At 39.1% G+C, this 22,500-nt stretch overlaps 1 protein-coding gene and 1 long non-coding RNA gene across 13 annotated transcripts in view; one reads left to right on the top strand and one right to left on the bottom strand.

Moving 5' to 3' along the window:
* The window catches only part of LOC123513485 (mucin-2-like), a 115,315-nt gene extending 93,055 nt beyond the window's left edge, over window positions 1-22,260 (bottom strand). For all 12 annotated transcript variants that reach the window (XM_045270682.1, XM_045270675.1, XM_045270674.1 and 9 more), the window contains exons 1-2: window positions 22,216-22,260; window positions 11,375-11,422 (exon numbers count right to left, since the gene is read on the bottom strand). In XM_045270682.1, coding sequence (XP_045126617.1) covers window positions 11,375-11,407 — 33 coding nt within the window. In that variant the 5' untranslated portion in view covers window positions 11,408-11,422; window positions 22,216-22,260. The remainder of the gene's footprint in view (window positions 1-11,374; window positions 11,423-22,215) is intronic.
* The window catches only part of LOC123513488, a 141,962-nt gene that overhangs the window by 103,203 nt on the left and 16,259 nt on the right, over window positions 1-22,500 (top strand). The window contains exon 3 of the long non-coding RNA XR_006677377.1: window positions 8,200-8,277. This is a non-coding gene — a long non-coding RNA (uncharacterized LOC123513488). The remainder of the gene's footprint in view (window positions 1-8,199; window positions 8,278-22,500) is intronic.

The following is a 22,500-nucleotide window of genomic DNA, read 5'->3' on the forward strand; positions in this document are numbered from 1 at the left end:
CTCAGGTGAAGGGGGAGGAAGCAGGGGAAGGGGAAGGGGAGGGTGAGGGGAGGGTGAGGGGAGAGAGGGAGTCTTATCCTTTTTAGGTCGTGTACAAATATGGTGAAATAAACTTTGCAACAATGCTTTGATTGTGATGTGTTGCTACTGGTGTGTGTTGCGTCATGGTGTTACGTCTCTCTCTCTCTCTCTCTCTCTCTCTCTCTCTCTCTCTCTCTCTCTCTCTCTCTCTCTCTCTCTCTCTCTCTCTCTCTCTCTCTCTCTCTCTCTCTCTCTCTCTCTCTCTCTCTCTCTCTCTCTCTCTCTCTCTCTCTCTCTCTCTCTCTCTCTCTCTTTGTGACGGAGAGATTTACACACGAAGAAAGTGGTTTTTTTTTTATTTTTTTTTTATTTCTTTGTTTTTTGTTTCTCCTTCAGTTTATGGCCTTGTAGAAAACGGACTTGTCGAGGAGGAGAAAAGAAAACGAGATGTACGAGGAGATAGGAAAGATAAATTAAATGCAGGAGGAAGGAAAAGAGAGAGAGAAAAAAAGGAAAAACAAAGAAAAGGGAATGATGAAGATGGAAGAATGTCAAGAAATAATTAAATTGAATATGAGTAAATGAAGAGAGAGAGAGAGAGAGAGAGAGAGAGAGAGAGAGAGAGAGAGAGAAAGAGAGAGAGACTTATCTATACCCTAATCAACTTTCCCACCCTCTTCATCAACCCCCCACCGTCCCCCATCCTCTCTACAAACACCCTCCCCTCTTACCGGCCCCTCACTCCCCCCTCCCTCCCTTCTCACCTGAAACAAACCTGTCTAAGCCATGCAATAAATAGTGGCTTACTTTCTCACAGGTGACACGTAGAGAGAGAGAGAGAGAGAGAGAGAGAGAGAGAGAGAGAGAGTGGTAGGTGAAATAAGATACTGAAGAAAAATGGAATAGGAAGGTAATGTAAGAAAGAATAAGAGGAAATGAAAGATAAGAACAGTGAATGAAGGAAGAGAAGGAGAAATAGCGTAAAACAAAATAGAAAAATTGAATAAATAGAAAAGAAAACAGAAAAGAATGGAGAGGAAACAAAGAAATATAAAGTTAAAGAAGGAGGAGAAGTAAAGAATGGAAAGAAATAAGAAGGAAAAGAATAATAAAAGCAAGGAAACAGACGAATGAGAAGAGGAAAAAAAATTTGAAGTCTGGAAATTACTTAAGACGAACAAAAAGAAGAAGAAGAAGAAAAAAAAATGGCGCAATAAAGGGAGAAGAAGAAAGAAAGAAAGAAAGAAAGAAAGAAGAAGAAGAAGAAGAAGAAGAAGAAGAAGAAGAAGAAGAAGAAAAAGGCGCAGTAAGGGAAGAAAAAGGAGAAGAAAACAAGAAGAAAAAAGGGAAATTACATAAGGCACAATAAAGGAAGAAGAAAAAGAAGGAGAAGAAGAAGAAGAAGAAGAAGAAGAAGAAAAAGTAGAATAAAGAAGAAAAAGAAAAAGAAGAAAATCAATTACATAATAGACACAATGAAAGAAGAAGAAAGAAAAAGAAAAGAAAAGAAAAGAAAAAGAAGAAAAGAAGAAGAAGAAAAAAAGCGATTACATAACAGACGCAATAAAGGATTTTGTACAACCATCAATTTCAATCCGGTTTAATCAGCTGAGGGTCATTTTGATTCGTAATGCCGCCTGGACTGTCATCAGGCGCGCCACACCGCCCATTATTACCACACCATAAACACCCGCCATCTTGCCTCACCCACCCACTGCACCAAACACATCAGAAAGCGTGTGGCAGTTTTTTTTTTTTTTTTTTTTTCTCTTTTTCATTTTCTTTTCTTTTCTTTCTTTTGTCTTTCTTTTTTTCTCTTTCTTTTTTCTTTTATATTTATTTTTCTTTTTCTTTTCACTTTTCTTTTTTTCTCTCATTTTTTTTTTTCGTTTCTAGGTTTGATTTGGTGAGAGAGAGAGAGAGAGAGAGAGAGAGAGAGAGAGAGAGAGAGAGAGTGTGTGTGTGTGTGTGTGTGTGTGTGTGTGTGTGTGTGTGTGTGTGTGTGTGTGTGTGTGTGTACATATATAGTTTCATTGTTTCTCATATTTCCCTTTCATTCTTTCTCTTATCATATTTCCTCTTATATAATTTAATCTTTCTTCCCTCTCTCTTCCCTTCTTCATTTCTCTTTTTCCTTCTTCTAAGGTAAATAAATTGATGAAAAACAAGGAAATAGATAAACAAACACATGATAGTAAACATAAGAGAGAGAGAGAGAGAGAGAGAGAGAGAGAGAGAGAGAGAGAGAAATAAAAGCAACGAATACAAATAAATAATAAATAAGCAAATGAAAAGAAATAGATAAATTAAAGAAAATATGGAAAAAGAGAAGAGAGAAAAAAAAAGAAAAGAGAAAAGAGAAAATAGAAAAACAGAAAAGGAAAAGAAAAAAAACCCAACGAAAATTAAACTTACAGAATAGAAGAGATGAAAGGAAGGGGGTCGTGGGTGTGGGGGGCTGAAGGGAGAAGGTGCTGGTTGGGGGTGAGGGAAGAGGGGGGGGGAGAATCAGCACCGAAACACGTTAGCGAAAAGAAGCAAACCAGATTCTCACATCAAGATCGAATAATTTTTTAAGAGGATCGAACCGGGGCTTATGAACGTGTGTGTGTGTGTGTGTGTGTGTGTGTGTGTGTGTGTGTGTGTGTGTGTGTAGCCCTTCCCACCTCCTTAAGCGGCTCTACTTGGGCGGACGGCGGCATACGGGCGATAAGAAGGGAGATAGCAGAGAGAGAGAGAGAGAGAGAGAGAGAGAGAGAGAGAGAGAGAGAGAGAGAGAGAGAGTTGGTTAATGTTACGCCAGAGATGCTCAACGCCTCAGCCTTACAGCGATATAGAAAATGTGCTACTGACGCGGCTGCAGGAGAAAGTTTATTGGGAAATTTAACCCCTGGCCGGCCCGCGCTATTGAGACGGTCGTTTAGGGATTAATTAGGCGCAGGTGAGGCCAGGTGAGCTGATGCGAGGTGAGGGGGGGTGAGGGAAGGTTAAGCTAGCGAAGGTAAGAAGAGGGTTTAGTTGTAGTTAAGTTAGATTAAGGTTAAGTTAGACGTGATGAAATGGTGTACAGAAGGAAAGGAAAATTTGAGGTGAGGTGAGGTGAGGTTTGGTGAAGAGAGTAGAGACGTGTTCAGAAGAGGCAAGGAAATGTGAGGTTAGGTTAGGTTAGGTTAGATAACGTGTGGTAGAATGGTGTTAGTGAAGGAGATGTTAGGTTAGATAGGGTGAGGTTGGGTTAGGTGGGGTGAAGAGAGGAAAGATGTAATTTAGAAGTAAGGAAATGTGAGGTTAGGTTTAAGGTAGGTAAGGTGTTAGGTAATGTGTGTTGAAATGGTGTTAGGGGAGGGAAAGAAATGTGAGGTTAGTATAAGTTAGATGACGTGAGGTGAGATGAGGTGAGGTGAGGTAAAGAGAGGAGAGATGTAGTAAGGAAATGTTAGGTTAAGTTAAGTTAGCTTAGGTTAAGTGAGGATGCGTTAGGTGAGGTGTGGTTAAGTTAGCTGAGGTGACATGAAGGTAAGTTAGGTGGTATGAAGTGAGATGAACGAAGGTTAGGTGAGTTGAGGTTAGTTAAGGCAGTGTGAAATGAGGCAAGATTAGATGATGTTAGTCATGTCAGGTAAAGTAAAGTGTGCTCTCTCAAGTCATGATAAATTGATGATCTGAAAAAAAAAAAGTCTATACGATACTTAGAATGAAAAGAAGAAAAACAAAAAGGATTCACTAAATCACTCACCACAGCAGTGTTTGGTCAGATTGAGGACAAGAAAATCCCAACATTGAAAAATAAAACGATTATCTCACTAACTCCACACAATCTCATCCTTCACTGCACAATTCATCACTGCACTGTTAGATCAGATTGAGGAAGAGAATAGGAAAAAAAAAAAAACAGTGAAAAACAAACACGATTATTTTAGACTCTTCACACAATCTCATCCTTCACTTTCCTTTCAACCAGTCCAACTTTCAAGCCCCCCAAGCATTAACCTTCATATACCTAACCTCACAAACCCAATAAAACCTTCCTATCTTTTAAAACCTCCACAGGTGAACCATTATACAGGTAAGCTCGACAGTACAAGTAAACTCCATTATACAGGTAAACCCAATTACAGGTAAACTTAATTAAGATATTGGCCCGAGAGGAAGAGAGAGAGAGAAAAAAATACCTGTTTTATGGTTAAGGCCTTGAGAGGGAAAAGAGAGAAAAAAAGATAAATGTGGTGTGGGTATGCAAATGATGATGACAGGGAGGGAGAGTGAACTAAAGGGGAGGAGAGAATAGAGAATGAATTACAGGGAGGAGGAAGGAGAGGGGGAGACAAGAAGAGGAGAATGATTATAGTAGAAGGTAGAATAAAGAAATAGGAAAGGAAAGGATGAAAGGAAAAGAAATAGAGTCAGGGAAGAAAACCAGAGAGAGAGAGAGAGAGAGAGAGAGAGAGAGAGAGAGAGAGAGAGAGAGAGAGAGAGAGAGAGAGAGAGAGAGAGAGAGAGAATACACGTCAGAGGAAAGATAGACAAGAGGATAAGGAGAAGAAGTTGATAGCAGAAAAGAAGGAAGAGGAGGAGCTGCAAGAGGAGGAGGAGGAGGAGGAGGATGAGGATGGGAGAGAGAGAGAGAGAGAGAGAGAGAGAGAGAGAGAGAGAGAGAGAGAGAGAGAGAGAGAGATGAAAGTATAGGGTAGAGTGGAGGTGTTGAGAGGAAGGGGGAGGGAGGAGGGAAGGAGAGATAGATTGATAAAGAGAGAGAATGTCTTATATAGAAAGAAGAGAAGGAGAAAAAGTTAAAGAAATAGAGAGAATAAAGAAATGAAAGAGAAATATGAGAAATGAGAGACGGAAGGAGGTAAGACTAGAGAGAGAGAGAGAGAGAGAGAGAGAGATGAGGGGGAGGTTAGCAAGGTGGTGACGGGAGAGAAAGTGCTTAGGAAGAAGGGAAGGGAGGAGGAGGAGGAGGAGGAGGAGGAGGAGGAGGAGGAGGACGACGGGGAGAGGGCAAGGGGAGGTCACCCGTGGAGGAAATAATTATAACTTCCAGAATTTAAGGAAGGAATTGGATGAGAATTAAATGCTAATGAACGTGAGGAAGAAGAGAGGAAGGGACAGACACGACAGATAAACGTAGAATGGAGGAGATGGATGAAGAATAAATAAACAAGGAATGAGAAAATGAATGAGGTGATAGGAAAGAAAGTGCGATAAGGAAAATGAGAAAATGGAGCGATGAATTGAGGAAAAGTATTAAAAGATGGAGAATTAAGGCGAATAATGAGAAAATAATGAATGAAAACGAAGGAAAAGAATGATTGAAAAAAAAAAGTTTGAGGAATGGTTAGAAAAAATATGAAAACTATTGAAAAACTTAGGAATTAATGAAGAGGAATAGAAGGGAAATAGTAAAATAAAGAAAAATGGAATAAATAAGAATGAAATAATAAGGAATAATGAATGAAAACTGGGATGAACAAGAATGAATAAGAAAAGAGGATGAAACTAAGGATTGATAAGCAGAGAACAGATGAAAAAGGAATAGAAAGAAAAAGAAAAAAGAAAAATTATGAGAAAAAAAAAAAATAGGATGAATAGAGAAACGACAAAAAAAAAAAAAAGAAGAGCAATAGAAAGAAAAAAAAAAGAAACTAAATGAAGAGAAAAGAGATAACAAAGAACAGGAAGTGAACGATTGAGATGAGTGATAATGAAGATGAGCAGAAGTGATGACTCGTGAAGCTGCTCGTGAAAGGAAGGAGAACGGATGAAAGTGAAGGAACGTGAGAGGATTTTAAACACAAGAACGTAACCTGAAGACCGAGAGGAGTTTGGAAAGATCGAGGTATAGGAAGAGGAAGAGGAAGAGGAGAAAGAAGGAAGAAATGAACAAGAAAACGAGAAGAATATGTGAAAATAGAGATATGTCTTGACGATGGAGGAGAGGGGAAAGAGAAAGAGAGTTAACACCTTCAGTTACAGGACGCATTTCTGTATTCATTCTGGTGACTATTTGGTGATTTTATACAGCTTCAGAAACTTATGTGGGGGATTAAAATAGTGAAGACTGTGGCCATTAATCCTTTGACTTCCATAGACCCTTCCTAATGTCAATAAAATGGTCTAATGGTACACAAATCTCAAGGTAAAAATGTGTCCCAGTACTGAAGGGGTTAAGAGAGAGAGAGAGAGAGAGTGAGAGATTTGTTTTCTTTATTTTCTCTTTCTTACAGTTTGTTTACTATTGTTTTTTTTATTTAGGAATGTCTTTGTTTTTGTTTTTTGTTTTTCTTTTATAAACTTCAAAAATTTAAGCTTTCTTTACGAATTTTCGAGCAGTATATGAAAGTCTTTAAAAATTTTGACAATTAATTTACTTATATGTTTGTTTACAGATTTATTAATAAGCTTTTTTCTATTTTCATTATTTTTCTTTTTACAAACAACGAATTTGTTTACAAGTTTGCTTTGCTTCCTTCCACTCATAAGCTTATAAATCCTCTACAAGTTTGCTGACGAAGTTAAATGTTGATTCTTTACCTAAATAATCTTTCAAGTTATTTAATTGGGAACTTGCAATTGTTCTCTCTTACTTAAAAATAAAAATACAAATCTTACTTTTCATTCAAAAACTTACTAATCTTACTATTCGTCAAAAACATACAAATCTTACTTTTCGTTCAAAAATATACAAATCTTACTTTTCGTTCAAAACTTACTAATCTTACTTTTCGTTCAAAAACACAAATCTTACTTTTCGTTCAAAAATATACAAATCTTACTTTTCGTTCAAAAATATACAAATCTTACTTTTCGTTCAAAACTTTCTAATCTTACTTTTCGTTCAAAAATTTACTAATCTTATTTTTCATTCGAACTTATGAACTCTAGAACTGAGATTTTTTATTTTTTATTTACTAATGAATGAATCAAATGAGTGATAGAGATGAATAAAGGAAACTGGATAAGCAATTCTCTTCTTGCCAAAAGTAATCAGATAAACAAATAAATGAATAAATAATGCACAAAGATCGAAACAACAAACAAGATGAAGAATGAAGTAAACAAATAACCGTAGAGGCGAAATTAGCAACAGTGTAATATGGAAATTTGATCCTTTCAATAATAATACTTTTTTTCTCTTCTCTTTCTCACTATCCTCCTCCTCCTCCTCCTCCTCCTCCTCCTCCTCCTCCTCCTCCTCCTCCTCCTCCTCCTCCTCCTCCTCCTCCTCCTCCTCCTTCTCTTTCTCTTCCAACTCTTCATCCTCTTCCTCTTCTTTCTATTCTTCTTCCTCTTCCTCCTCCTCGCTCTTCAAGTTAACTAAAGCCCCTCTCCATCACCTCCTCCTCCTCCTCCTCCTCCTCCTCCTCCTCCTCCTCCTCCTCCTCCTCCTCCTCCTCCTCCTCCTCCTCCTCCTCCTCACTTTCACCTGGCCACATCACAGGTGAGCTGAGCGGAAGTGTCTGTCTGTCTGTCTGTCTGTCTCATCGAGGTGTAGGTGAGCTGGTTCTGTGTGTGTGTGTGTGTGTGTGTGTGTGTGTGTGTGTGTGTGTGTGTGTGTGTGTGTGTGTGTGTGTGTGTGTGTGTGGTGAGTTGCACAGTAGTTGATACAAACATTTGAACACACACTGATACGAGTTACTGAATAAACATCGTAATTTTTTTTTATTTTGGGAGGGAGGGATGGAGGAAGGGAGGGAGGGAGGGAGGGAGGGAGGGAGGAAGGAGAGAGAGAGAGAGGAGGAGGGATAATCAAGATGGCGGAGGGTGTAAGAATAGAAGAGAGAGAGAGAGAGAAAAAAAAATGATGATTGTTTAGATTGCTGTGAGATTAGTGATTTACTGGTGTTGTTACCATTATTATTATTATTATTATTATTATTATTATTATTATTATTATTATTATTATTATTGGTGTTGGTGTTGGTGGTGGTGTTTATATGTCCTTTCTATTTTCTGATTAACGATACCTATTTTTACTCTCTCTCTCTCTCTCTCTCTCTCTCTCTCTCTCTCTCTCTCTCTCTCTCTCTCTCTCTCTCTCTCTCTCTCTCTCTCTCTCTCTCTCTCTCTCTCTCTCTCTCTCTCTCTCTCTCTCTCTCACACACACACACACATCTCAAAAACACGGACACAACGAAACAAATCACACTAAACCTGACCTTTCTCTCACTCTTTAAGGTCAGGCGGGGCAGCAAACCCATGGAAGAGGGACGAGAGTGAGACAAGAGGCCCCACACACGCACGGCAGAGATGAAGGTACGTACAAAAGGTTCATTAATATATCCCACCTTACACCTTATCATGTCCAATCGGTGGGGCTTTTAAACCTGACCTTTAAATAGTGTACCTTAGGGGGGTAGTGGACTGCGAGAGAGAGAGAGAGAGAGGGGGTAGGAGAAGGAGAGGGAGAAGGAATATAACGAACAGAAAAGATGGAGAAAAGAAAGTACATGGTAGAGAAACACAAACAGATTGAAGGAACAAGAGATAAATACAAAATGAATAAAGAAAGATGGTAAGAAGGAGGAGGAGGAAAAGTGAGAGAAAAGAAGAAGAAAAGGAAGAAGAAGAAGAAGAAGAGGTGATAAATGAAAAGAAGTCTGTACATTTCAGGCATAACACACGTAACCGAGACGGAGAGAGAGAGAGAGAGAGAGAGAGAGAGAGAGAGAGAGAGAGAGAGAGAGAGAGAGAGAGAGAGAGAGAGAGAGAGAGAGAGAGAGAGAGAGAGAGAGAGACGAAACATAACTTTATCATCTCTATCCTTCCCTGTATTACCTGTCTTTCTGTCTTTACCTGTCTAAACGAGAGAGAGAGAGAGAGAGAGAGAGAGAGAGAGAGAGAGAGAGAGAGGAAACATAACTTTATCATCTGTATCCTTGCTTGTATTACCTGTCTTTACCTGTCTAAATATACCCTGAAGACTGCCATTAGTTGTGGTAACGAATGCAGGTGTCAGGTACAGGTAAGGTGGATGGGTGAGGGGGGGGGCGCTTCTCCCTCTCTCTCTCTCTCTCTCTCTCTCTCTCCTGTCCCCCACGCCATTGGTCAAGACTTTCACCTCTCCTAGCCGCAGCGTGCCTCCTAGTCGCCCTTCCTTAATCTATCCTTCATCCGCACCTTCTATCCTTCTCTCCTTCTCTCCTTCCCTCCTTTCCTCCTTCTCTCCTTCTCTCCTTCTCTCCTTGCCTTCCTTTTTTTTTTTTTTTTTTTTTTTTTACTACGCCCTACGGTTCTGCTTTTACACTCCTCTCTCTCTCTCTCTCTCTCTCTCTCTCTCTCTCTCTCTCTCTCTCTCTCTCGCTCTCGTTCTCGTTCTCAATTACTTGCCAGACAAGCTTCCCAGAGAGAGAGAGAGAGAGAGAGAGAGAGAGAGAGATTTGAGCTGGAATTTGACCTCTACGTGTCCGTGGGTGGGGGGGTGGGGCGGATGGATAGGTGGAGGTGTGCAGGCGTGGGGGAGTCGTGGGCAGGTCGTTAAAATGTATAGTCGTGCATCCATTCGTGAGAGTAAAGGAGAAAGGTGGTAGTAGTAGTAGTAGTAGTAGTAGTAGTAGTAGTAGTAGTAGTAGTAGTAATAAAAAGTAGTAGTAGTAGTAGTAGTAGTAGTAGTAAAAATAGTAGTAGTATTAATAGTAGCAGTAGTAGTAGTAGTAGTAGTAGTAGTAGTAGTAGTAGTAGTAGTAGTAGTAGTAGTAGTAGTAGTAGTAGTAGTAGTAGCAGCAGTAATAAAAATATTATTATTATTATTATTATTATTATTAGTAGTAGTAGTAGTAGTAGTAGTAGTAGTAGTAGTAGTAGTAGTAAGATATTTTTTCTTTTAAATTTATCACAGTTGAGGAAGATGAGACAGAGAAACAGACAGACAGACAGACAGACAGACAGACGGACAGATCCAGAAAGACAGGTAAATAGACAGACAGACAGATGCAAACAGAGTGAAACAGGTTAAGAGGCAGATGGGCAGGCAGACAAACAGACAGACAGACAGATAGGTAAACAAAAGATTGATAAACGAAATAAATGCAAACAAATGGAGATAAGTAGACAGACAGGCAGACAGACAGGCAGACAGACAAACAGACAGACTTTCCAAATCCAGAAATTATATAAACAAAATTCTAATGTTAAAAATCCAATAATAATAATAATAATAATAATAATAATAATGAAGAAGAAGAAAGCTAGACATTTTTTTTTCCTTCTCGTGACTTCTAAGGAAAAAAAAAAAAGATTCAACCGCAAATTTTTTCCCTTTCCTTTCCTTTCTTCTTTTTGCTGCAGTGTATCGGCTGTCTGTCTGTCTTCACTCTTCACTTTCTTTCTCTCTTTCTTTCTTTCTTTCTTTCTTTCTTTCTTTCTTTCTTTCTTTCTTCCTTCCTTACCACATTCTCGTTTATCCCTTTCATTATTAGTTTTCCTCATCTTTTTCTAATTATTTTTTCTGCTTATGTCATTTTTCCTTGTAGCTTTTCCTTCCTTCCTTCCTTCCTTCCTTCCTTCCCTCTTCTATCCTTCCCGCTTCTATCCTTTCCTCATTCCTTCTTTCCTTTCTTCATTCCTTCATTCCTTCCCTCTTCCTTCCTTCAGCTTCATTCATTCCTTCCTTCATTCCTTCCTTCCTTTAATCTCATCTCTCATCTCTTACCCTTCCTACTCTCCCTCCCTCGCTTCCTCCCTCCCTCCTTCCCTCACATCCCTTTCCTCTCCTACATTCCATTTCATTTCCATCCTTTTTTCTCTCCTTTTTTTGCACACCGTCAGGGAAAAGAGACAGGGAGCCCTTCCTTCGACTTTCTTCCTTTCCCATCCCTGTTCCAGCTTCCCTTCCCATCAGTCTGGCCGGCGCGCGCCCAGACGAGGGACCTTTAGCATGTGGAGGAGGAGGAGGAGGAGGAGGAGGAGGAGGAGGAGGAAGACAAGCAGGTTCACCAGACTCTTGCTTATTAACCTCAGACACACGTTCCTTTCTCTCTCTCTCTCTCTCTCTCTCTCTCTCTCTCTCTCTCTCTCTCTCTCTCTCTCTCTCTCTCTCTCTCTCTCTCTCTCTCTCTCTCTCTCTCTCATGCTATTTTTTTGTATCTAATGCAGGAAATATAGGAAAATGTACAGTATTAGTATTAGTAGTAGTAGTAGTAGTAGTAGTAGTAGTAGTAGTAGTAGTAGTAGTAGTAGTAGTAGTAGTAGTAGTAGTAGTAGTAGTAGTAGGAAAATATACTTCATTATATCAAGTAGGACAAACCAATAGATAAATAAATAATCAAGTACTGAGAGAGAGAGAGAGAGAGAGAGAGAGAGAGAGAGAGAGAGAGAGAGAGAGAGAGAGAGAGAATGACTCGCCAATTCTTACCTTTATGACGAGGAGGAAGAGTACCACCCTCATCTTGGGCTGAGAGACCTGCAAAGACCAAACACAACACGATCAGAATCCATATAATGTGTTTCAGTAAGATCCAATCCCCTTCAGAATAAGATCCGATCCCTTATACTCCCGATCCTCCTCTCAGCGTCCCCTGAATTGTGTCGTCTATAGTCATGTTTATTTTTTGGTGATTTGTCTTGTTTTGTTGAGTTTTTTTGTTTTTCAGATATTTTTGTGTATTTGTTTTTTTTTGTTTTTGTATTCGTTTTTTTTCTATTCTTTTCCTTTTTTCCTTTTAGTGAATGTGTTTCCTCGTGTTTTTTTTCGTAATTCTCATTTGTTTTCTCGCTTTTCGTTTTTGTAATTTTTTTTTTCGACAGACTGACTGACTAACCAGCTGATTTAATGACTGACAAACTGACTGCCTGTAGGACTAGCTGAATGCATGAATGTTTCTATGAATAACTGACTGATTGACTGACTGACTGACTGACTGACTGACTGACTGACTGACTGACTGACTGACTGACTGACTGACTGACTGACTGACTTTATTTACTTTACTTACTTGCTTACTGACTGACTGACTGACTGACTGACTAACTGACTGACTGACTGAATCATATTTGAAACTCAGAAATTGTGCAAAATATTAAAATGTAGGTAACAATTTTTCCTTGTAAACAAAAATGAAAGTTCGGTATTCTTATTCTTGCTTTTAAATTGAAACTGTGTGTGTGTGTGTGTGTGTGTGTGTGTGTGTGTGTGTGTGTGTGTGTGTGTGTGTGTGTGTGTGTGTGTGTGTGTTTTGTCTGTTTTATCTGTGCTACGATTAATACCATGAGGTTACCAGAGAGAGAGAGAGAGAGAGAGAGAGAGAGAGTAGTGTTGGAATTTGGGTCAGTCTTAAGTCTTCTTTGTAATACTTTGATCAATGTTTCGTCGAGGCATTCAAGAGTTGCCTTTCTTCACGCTGACGGTAAAATGATGAAGCAGATCACGCATTCCGCTTCGTGATTGTTCCTTTTACTGTCTCTCTATTGGCTTGATTTATTTTGTTTATCTATTTCTATCTATTTATTGTTATCTTTCGTATCTTTTCAGTTTTAGTTTGATAATATTGCAGTTTTTTTTTTTTTCTCTTTTTTCCATCTTTTATTTTTTTATTTGTTTGATTTTGGTGTAGTTGTTCATTTCATTTTTTTTTTTTTTTCATTTAGTCTTGTTCATTATTTTCTTGTTATCTTTCGTATCTTTTCAGTTTCGTTAGTTTGATTTTTTTTGTTGCTGTTTTCATCTTGTCTTCTTTTTTTTCTATCATTTTTTCTTGTTTATTTGTTCAATTTGGGTGTGGTTCTCTATTTCACCTTTTGTTTTTCAGTAAGTTTTTCTTCGTTATTTTCTATGTTGTCTTTCGTGTCTTTTCAGTTTCGTTAGTTCAATTTTTATTACTTTTTTTCTTTTCTCTGTTTTTTCTAGCTTTTTTTTGTATTATTTGTTCAATTTTGGTTTATTTATTCATTTCATCATTTGCATTTGAGCTAATTTTCGTTTTTTTTTATTATTATTATTGCACGCTTTTGTATATCATTTTTAGTTTTTTTTTTCCTTTCACTGTTTTTTTTTTTGTATAATTCTTTTTGTGTATTTGTTTAATTTGGGTGTGATCATTCATTTCATTATTTACACATCATTTAGTTTTCTTTATTATTTTTTTGCATTTTACGCTTTTGTATAGCATTTTAACTTAACACTGTGACACTTATCTGTCATATATTTTTCTCTCCCTTTTCTATTTTACCGTTGTTTGCTCCTCTTGCCAAACGCCTCACAAAACACTGGGCAGCTTTCGAGTTATCCACCACGAAATAGATACTTAATAAAACAGTGAATTAAGTAGAATTTGTGTCGAAAATTGATGTACTATAAGGAGAAAAACATTATTCCTTCATGTTTGTAATTATAAAAGACAAACACTTGAAAATCCACGAATTATTAACATTATTTTACCTTTTTAATTTGAAGCCTAAAAGTGTTGATGAAAATGAATGAAAAAAATTAATAATGATAATAGTAATAGTAATGATAATCTTTCGTGCTTCATCATCACGCAATACAAACACTGAAAGTCTCATGAATTGTTTAGAATCTCACTCCACCACTTCAGAAAACACTTAAAACACATTATTTGCTATTTTAAGCCAGTATATGAAATCCTTTGTTTACTTTTTTTTTTTTTTTTCTATTCATTTGCCGCTTTGCACTGGAACTTTATCGGTTTGCACTGAAGATTTGCGGCTTTATACTGAAAGGTTACTCGTTTATACTGAAGATTTCCTTCTTTATACTAAAAATGATAGCTTTATAGTCAGAATTACAGCTTTATAGTCAAAATTACAGCTTTATACTGAAAATTACCGTTTTATACTGTGTGAAGCTAACATATGAAATTCTTTGTATATATATATTTTTTTTATCCACAACTAAAAATGACACGAATTATTCACACTTCCAGCTAAAACATAAAAAAAAACACAAAGCTCCTTATCCATTTCTCCCTCCCAATCACGACAAAAGACACACTTCAAAGGACCAATCAGAGAAGAGCAACATACACACCAGCCAATCAGAACAAAGAACACACTTCATAGGGACCAATCAGAGAAGAGCAACAGACACACCAGCCAATGGGAACAAAGAATCTAGACTCAAAAAAGGACCAATCACACAGTCACACTCGCCATGACACTTGACAAATGACTTCGTGGAGTTCTCAAAGCCTGATATAAATGACTCACTGGGATGCAAATGACTAGAAATGACCACCTGACACCCAGAACTAACCACACCCGAACCACCTCAGTTACATATATAAAGTACTCGATATAAAGTACTCTCTCTACCCTCCCCCTGTGCTTCCCTGCCTATGCTTCTCCCCTATCAAGGTCACTCCTTAATCCCTTCAGTAGTGGGACGCATTTTTTTACCATGAGTTTCGGTGTGATTCGACGGTTTCATTTACATTAGGAAGGGTGTTTGGAGGTGTAGTGTGCGTGCGTGCGTGTGTGTGTGTGCGTGTGCGTGTGTGTGCGTGTGCGAGTACCCAGCTTTGGAAGGAGTGATAGTGTCAGATGATTAATCCCTTCAGTACCATGACACGTTTTCATATTCATTCTTACTGTTTGGTGATTTGATACAGCTTCAGAAACTTATGTGGGGATGAAACTAGTGAAGACTCTCGCCTTTATTTAACCTTCTGATTTCCATACACTCTTCCTAATGTAAATAAAATCGACTCGTTTATCCTCAAACTTTCTCTCTTTTATTCTGAAAATGAGACGCTTTGCTCTCTCTCACCACAACAATTTTCCAAGGCTACAGAGATTACTAGCAAACTTTTCATTACAGTTTCTCGTTATGATAAACTAGAATTCTTGCCAGTCCATCACCAGAATAATATAAAAATACTGTTTCAAAGTCCACACAGACGATTAGCAGGGTTTTCAAGACAGTTTTTCGTTATGATAGACTAGAATTTCTACCAATCCATGACCAGAACCATAAAATATACCTTTATACTGGAAATTCCCGCTTTATACTGAAAAAATGAGAGCTTTACACTGAAAAATTGCTGTTTCTTCTGACCATTTTCCTCGTTATACTGAAAATTTACTCGTTTGTACTGAAAATTTACTTCTTTGTACTGAAAAATGACAGCTTTATAGAGAAAATTACAGCTTTATACTGAAAAATTACGGTTTATTCTGATCATTTTCCTCGTTATACTAAAAATTTACTCGTTTATACTGAAAATTCCTTCTTTGTACTGAAAAAATTGGCGCTTTATAGAGAAAATTAGAGCTTTATACTGAAAAATAACCGCTTTATACTGAAAATTCTTATTATCATTATTATTTCACTTTTATCAAACTTCTGCAAAATAACACAATTGACTGAGGATTTCTTTTTTTTCTTTTTTTTTTTGTACCTTTGAAAATAAGCAAATATTGACTCGCCACTTCCCTTAAGAGCGACGAACCGTTTTCCTTTTATTGGCTTTAAAACTTTGCATAGAATCTGGTCCTTTTTTCATCCTTTAAGGACGTAAAACTCTCTCTTTCTCTCCCTTTCTTTCTTTCTTTTTTTTATACTTTCTTACCATATTAAAGCCCGTTATCTCTCTCTCTCTCTCTCTCTCTCTCTCTCTCTCTCTCTCTCTCTCTCTCTCTAGTCATTCGAGTGAAAGTGAAATTTAAGTAAAGAATGAAAGGATTAAGATGGGAGCCAGCATCTCTCTCTCTCTCTCTCTCTCTCTCTCTCTCTCTCTCTCTCTCTCTCTCTCTCTCTCTCTCTCTCTCTCTCTCTCTCTCTCTCTCTCTCTCAGGACGTCGAGGTCAAACTTGCGCTCAAGCTAATTATATTCATGACGAGAGAGAGAGAGAGAGAGAGAGAGAGAGAGAGAGAGAGAGAGAGAGAGAGAGAGAGACTGGGGGTGGTTGGAGGGGATGGTAGTGGTATAGACAGGTAAACACGCCAGCACGAGGGAGGAAGGGTGGGGGGTCAGACAGCATACCTTTGCAAGTGTCCAGTACAACACTTGGTAACCCGCTGCCCGCCACACGCCGCTGCCAGACGTATAGGTAACGGTCCGGCCCTTTCACTTTCAATGGCATCGTGTGTGTGTGTGTGTGTGTGTGTGTGTGTGTGTGTGTGTGGACTCTCACGTACGGACACAGCTCATCTACACACACACATACACACACACATGACTACACACAAACACACATATATTTTTTATCTTAAACTTCATGTGTATGTGTATGTATGTATGTATGTATGTATGTATGTATTTTTCAGTCATTTAACCCAAAGTATATGTGTATGTGTGTGTATGTATGTCTTGCAACTCTCTATTTTCCCCATACACACACACACACACACACACACACACACACACACACACACACACACACACACACACACACACACACACACACACACACACACACACACACACACACACACACACGTTTCTTTTTAGCACAGACCAATCAGGGAACACCAAATCAAGTGGACCAATGGGATGGAGCTTGGTCCCTTAGCAATGCCTTTCCACCAATCACCGCTCGAGTACCTGTCCAACTAGCCAATCATCTTCGTTTATCACCTGCCAGCCGCCCGCCCCCCTGCAGAGTGACTAAATAGGTCTATATGTTTGCTGACGGTCCCTATGCCCCCCCTCCCGACCCCCACCAAGCTCCCTCAGCCCCCCATCTTGTCTACCTGGCCCCCTCTTCGCCTGTCTCTCTCACCTGTCTTTCTTTCTATCTGTTGTGTTTGTTTATTGGTAAGAAAAGCTGTCTCTCTCTCTCTCTCTCTCTCTCTCTCTCTCTCTCTCTCTCTCTCTCTCTCTCTCTCTCTCTCTCTCTCTCTGTCCACTTTCTAATAAAAATTTCGTGCTTTTTTTCTTTTTTTCTCTTATATTCGTGTGTTTTTTTATTTCTATATATTTTCTCGTCTTCATGATCATTAAATTTCAAGACAAGTCACTCCCATCGCGTCTTTCTCGTATATTTTCATTTGTTTTCCTCTCGGCTTTACTTCCTCTCTTCTTTTCTTTTTTTTTTTTCCTTCCCCCGACCAGCATGATTAGGAAAGCCATTATCTTACCTTGAGGGAAAAGTTTGTGGCTTTTTAATCGCTTCAGAGAAAATTTGCCTTTGTATCCTTCGAGAAAATGAACCTTAAGGACTAAATCTCTATATACGTATCCATGTATTTTTTTTTTATTTTCGTTTATTTATTTTATCTTTTTTTCTCACAAAGTTTTATAAGAATTAGAACCGTCAAATTAGTGGCCACCCATTTTCTTTCATAATAACGTAAGTATTTCCAGCTACGATGTTTTTTTTTTTCTTTTTTTTTAAGTTGACAGAATTTTTATCTTATATTTACTTCCGTTTCCGTTTTTTTCACAATGTTTTCTGATTTCATCCTCGTCATTCTCCTTAATTTTTGTCTTTCGTGGCTGCTCTCTCTCTCTCTCTCTCTCTCTCTCTCTCTCTCTCTCTCTCTCTCTCTCTCTCTCTCTCTCTCTCTCTCTCTCTCTCTCTCTCTCTCTCTCTCTCTCTCTCTCTCTCTCTCTCTCTCTCTCTCTCTCATTTTGTATTTATATTTTTCATATGGATTAATTTTTTATCCTGCTTATCTATTTAGGCCAGCTGTCACTCTCCTTATTTACCTGCGACACTTCATTGCTCACCTGTCTGTCTGTTTGCCCACCTGTCCGTCTATTTGTGTGTGTCTGTCTGAATTTCTAAGCACGCAGGTGAGTTTCGCTTCATACCTGAGTACCTGATTAATTAGCGAGCTTACCTGTGGGTTTGGAAGAGGAGGAGAAGGAGGAGGAGACGAAGAGAAGAGGAGGATGATAGAACGGTAAAGGGTTGATGAAGAAGATAGGTAGGACAGGTAGAGGTCAGGGAGGGAAATGTGAAAGAGGACAGGTAAGAACAGGGAAAAAGATGATGATGGATATAAAATGGATGGAAAGGTGTGAAGGCGGGAAAAGGTTAAAACGAACAAGATAATAAAGGGATAATAAGAAGAAGAGATTGAAAAAGAAAGGTGGGGGATGAAAGATAAGGGAGGAAAAGAGAGGGGAAAAGAAAATGGGACAGGAGTTAACAAGAAAAAGAGAAACTTAGAAGAAGATAAAAAAGTGAAAGGTGAATAAAGAATATAATGTAGGAGAGGATAAAAAGAGAAGTAAGAAGAGATAGAGGATACAAAAGGAAGAAAAAATAAAAGAGAGAGAGAGAGAGAGAGAGAGAGAGAGAGAGAGAGAGAGAGAGAGAGAGAGAGAGAGAATGAAAATAGATAAAATAGTAATAAACGAGATGAATAGAAGGCCAGATTAGGAAACTTAAAACGAAGAGGAGGAGGAGGAAGAAGAAGAGAAGTGGAGAATAACTAGAGGAAAGAAGAAAAAAATAGAGAAGGATTAATATTGGAATAGGGGGAAAAAGTTAACGAGATAAGGAGAGAGAGAGAGAGAGAGAGAGAGAGAGAGAGAGAGTAGGAAGTAATGAAGAGGAGGAAGAGAAGAGGAGGAAAACGAGAAAGAGAAAGAGAAGAGCAGAACAAAAAGAAAGAAGAGAAAAAAAATTAAAGGAGGAGGAAGGAGTTAACGAGATAAGGAGGGAGAGTAGGAAGTAATGAAGAGGAGGAGGAGGAGGAGGAGGAGGAAAAGGAGGAGGAGGAGAGAAGAGGACAAGGAGGAGCAGGTTTTCTCTCTCAGTAAGGTTGACTCGGCTCGCTCAGGAGAAATTAATATTTTTTTTACTTTTTACTATTCTTACACTTGCTGCCCGACTCTCTCTGCGTGTGTGTGTGTGTGTGTGTGTGTGTGTGTGTGTGTGTGTGTGTGTGTGTGTGTGTGTGTGTGTGTGTGTGTGTGTGTGCTGTTTTTTTTTTTTCAAGTTTGATTCATTTACGTATATTTGATAACACTAATCTTTATGTTAACTTTTTTTTTTTCATTTTCGTTTTCTGTTTAAGTTGATGTAACACCTCAAGGAAAAAAAAAAAGTCATGGCCATTATTATCATTGTCATTTAGAATTCAAGTTTTTTTCCCACCATTTCTAATCTTTTTACTTTCGACTTAGCAAATTAGATACAATAGGCAGAATTTCCTTTTTGTTTGTGTTTCCATATCGTCTGGAATTCTTGTATGGCCAGTATTATCTCTATCATTTACATTTCAAGATTTTTTTTCCATTTTTTAATCTTTTTACTTTCAACTTAGTAAATTAGATACAATAGACAATGAATTTCCTTTTTGTTTGTGTTTCCATATCGTCTGGAATTCTTGTATGGCCAGTATTTTCACTTGTTTATAATTCAATGTTTTTTTCACATTTTTAACCTTTTATTCACTTTCGACTTAGCAAATTGGATAGAGTAGCCAATGAATTTACTTTTCTTTCGAATTTACATATTGTCTCAAACTCTTTTATGGCCATTATTATCTCCATCACTCAGAATTCAAGTTTTTTTTTCCACTATTTCTAATCTTTTTACTTTCGAGTTAGTAAATTAGATACAATAGGCAATGAATTTACTTTTTGTTTTGCGTTTTCATATCGTCTGGAACTCTTCTATGGCTATTATTATCTCTATTATTTACATTTCTATATTTTTGTTCCATTTCTAATCTTTTTTTACACTTTCAAGTTAGCAAATTAGATAGGAAAGCCAATGAATTTACTTTAGTTTCGCATTTACATATTGTCTCAAACTCTTCTATGGCCAGTATTATCGCTCATTTATAATTCAAGTTATTTTTTATCACATTTCTAACTTTTTTTTTTACTTTCGAGTCAGCAAATTAGATACAATAGGCAATGAATTTACGTTTGTTTGCTTATCCATATTGTCTCGAACGCTTCTAAACAATGCACGAGGCGATAAACAAGAGAGATGATGGGGCAAGTCTGTCTCACCATCACGACCACCATTATTTTCTTCTCCCACCTGAGAAATGAAAAGACGCGCTACCTTGACACACCTGAAAAATGACCAAAGACTCTACCTTAGCATACCTCAAGCCCGAAAGAAGAAATAAACAGTTACCTTGACACACTAAGAAAGACACGAGCTGAGGAGGACACATCTCTACACCTATACACCTATACAATCTCCTCTTTGTTAACATTCGTCAGTGAACACCTTTAGCTTGCCTTCAACGCGCCAACAGGGAAGAGTCACATTCATAAACACGACGAGAAAGCAGAGAGTGAAGAATTGTTTTCCTCATTAGGACGAAGCGAGAGAGAGAGAGAGAGAGAGAGAGAGAGAGAGAGAGAGAGAGAGAGAGAGAGAGAGAGAGAGAGAGAGAGAGAGAGAGATTTAATTTCGTTTTCTCTGCGGTGTCTTTTCAGCTTTCCCTGATCAGTTTTACAGAATGAACGTGCGTAACACTTCAGAGAGAGAGAGAGAGAGAGAGAGAGAGAGAGAGAGAGAGAGAGAGAGAGAGAGAGAGAGAATTTCACACAGACAGATCGCTAGACAGATAGAGACAGACAGATACAAAGAGACGAACAGAATCGGAAATCAGCGAGGCCCTTGTAAAACACACACACACACACACACACACACACACACACACACACACACACACACACACACACACACACACACACACACACACACACACACACACACACACACACACACACACACACACACACACACAATAACCTTTCGTCGTGCCCCAAATGGTTACCTGTGCTCCAGATCATAACATTACAATCACCAGGAACACGCGGCCAGGTGAGGCAGGTAAGGTGAGACCACCACACGCACCTGTCTTCCCAGCAACACCTCACCTGATAGTACTCTCTCTCTCTCTCTCTCTCTCTCTCTCTCTCTCTTCTTTTTGTATTTTTAAGTGTATTTTAGGGTCGAATTATCAAGTTAACGTCTTTCTTCACACAGTTGCAAAGAATAATCGTCCTTTTGAGTGTGTTAATTAAGTGCCAGGGTTAAATTGATAGTGTGGGGAGCTTCCTTCCTTTTAGAATGTCATTTTACACGTTGCGTTGTTGTTTGGTTCCTTTTCGTTAATGCTTACGTGTTTCGTCTCGCCTTCGTGAAAGAGATTAGTGGAAATGATCAGTATATTAAAAGTATTCATCCTGCCAGTGATAATTTATGGAGTTTGTGCCACCAGTACATAAAAACACCTGAGAGAATCCAGGCAGTCATATTTGTGGTCCTTGAAAAATTGTAATGATAAAAATACAAAACATTTCAAAATACAAGACTTCCACTCCTTCGTCAGTTGTTCCTCCCTGTGCCCTAGTCTTCAGAGAGGCTTGTGCGCGTGTCCAGGGCGTGCTGGGGTCGTGGGGGGTAGTAAGAGGGAGAGTGGGGGACAGTAGTTCTTTGGGCCAGTCGCTAGTCAGACAAGAGTTAGCAGGAGTAGGTCAGCAGTGTCTGGTAACGATGTTGTCTGCTGAGCGCTAAGTAGGAACCTTGCCGCTCGCCCTCCGCTGCCCCGCCACCTGCCTTGGGTTAGGAGTCTCGTCAGGGGCTTGTCTCTGTTGTTTTGTATCCTTAGTTCGAGTCCCAGGTTGTGGTGGTGGTGGTCTGTGTGTGTTCCGCCTGTGTCTTTCCGTCTCTCTCTCTCTCTCTCTCTCTCTCTCTCTCTCTCTCTCTCTCTCTCTCTCTCTCTCTCTCTCTCTCTCTCTCTCTCTTCTCTCTCTCTCTCTCTCTCTCTCTCTTCTCTCTCTCTCTCTCTCTTTTTTTTTTTTGTTACTTAATCACCGTCGCCGTCGCGCTCTCCTCCTTCCTCCTTCCTCCTTTCTCCTCGGTATCGTCATCGTCGTCGTCCTTTCACACACACACACACACACACACACACACACACACACACACACACACACACACACACACACACACGTCGTTTATCGTTCCTCTCACTGCTAAACTTTCATTCCTCGTCCTCTTCGTCAGTAGAACAGCAACACTTCACTCGTCATGTCTGCTTCTTGTCTCTCTTCTTTTATATCACTCATTCAATCACTTCTGCACAAAACCCTTCACCGCCTCCGTCAGGTATACATATGTCCGTCCACCTTCACCTCCTTCGTCAGTAGAAACACACCTTTCCTTGAGATAAACCCTTCACTTTCAACACCACCAGAGCCTTTTAGCTGTTCAATGTACCGTGGAGCCGAGATGCCCTTAGAGTCCCTTCGTCAGTAGTCCAGTGCCAGTGTCCCTTGGTACCCCGAGTCCCTCACACCAGCGCCTGCCACTTACCTGACAACCTTCCCTCCAAGATAAGTATATAACACATAAAGCAAAGCAACAGTAAGCTAGTGAGTTGCATTAGCGCTTCTTATATATGTGAGGGTAGTGTGTGAGGCCGGCGCCCCTCCCTCCTCCCTCTCCCTAACACTCGCCAGACCCACTCATGAGTCTCCGCTTTCAATTTCATCCCACTCTTGGCCAATCAGCGGCTGTCTACTACACGGGGATCGACCAATGGCGTGCAGGTTTACTTACAATCCTTTTACTTTCAACGGCCGGGCATCGAAGAGGAAG

The sequence above is a fragment of the Portunus trituberculatus genome, chromosome 36, assembly GCF_017591435.1.
Source record: "Portunus trituberculatus isolate SZX2019 chromosome 36, ASM1759143v1, whole genome shotgun sequence".
Taxonomy (NCBI): domain Eukaryota; kingdom Metazoa; phylum Arthropoda; class Malacostraca; order Decapoda; family Portunidae; genus Portunus; species Portunus trituberculatus.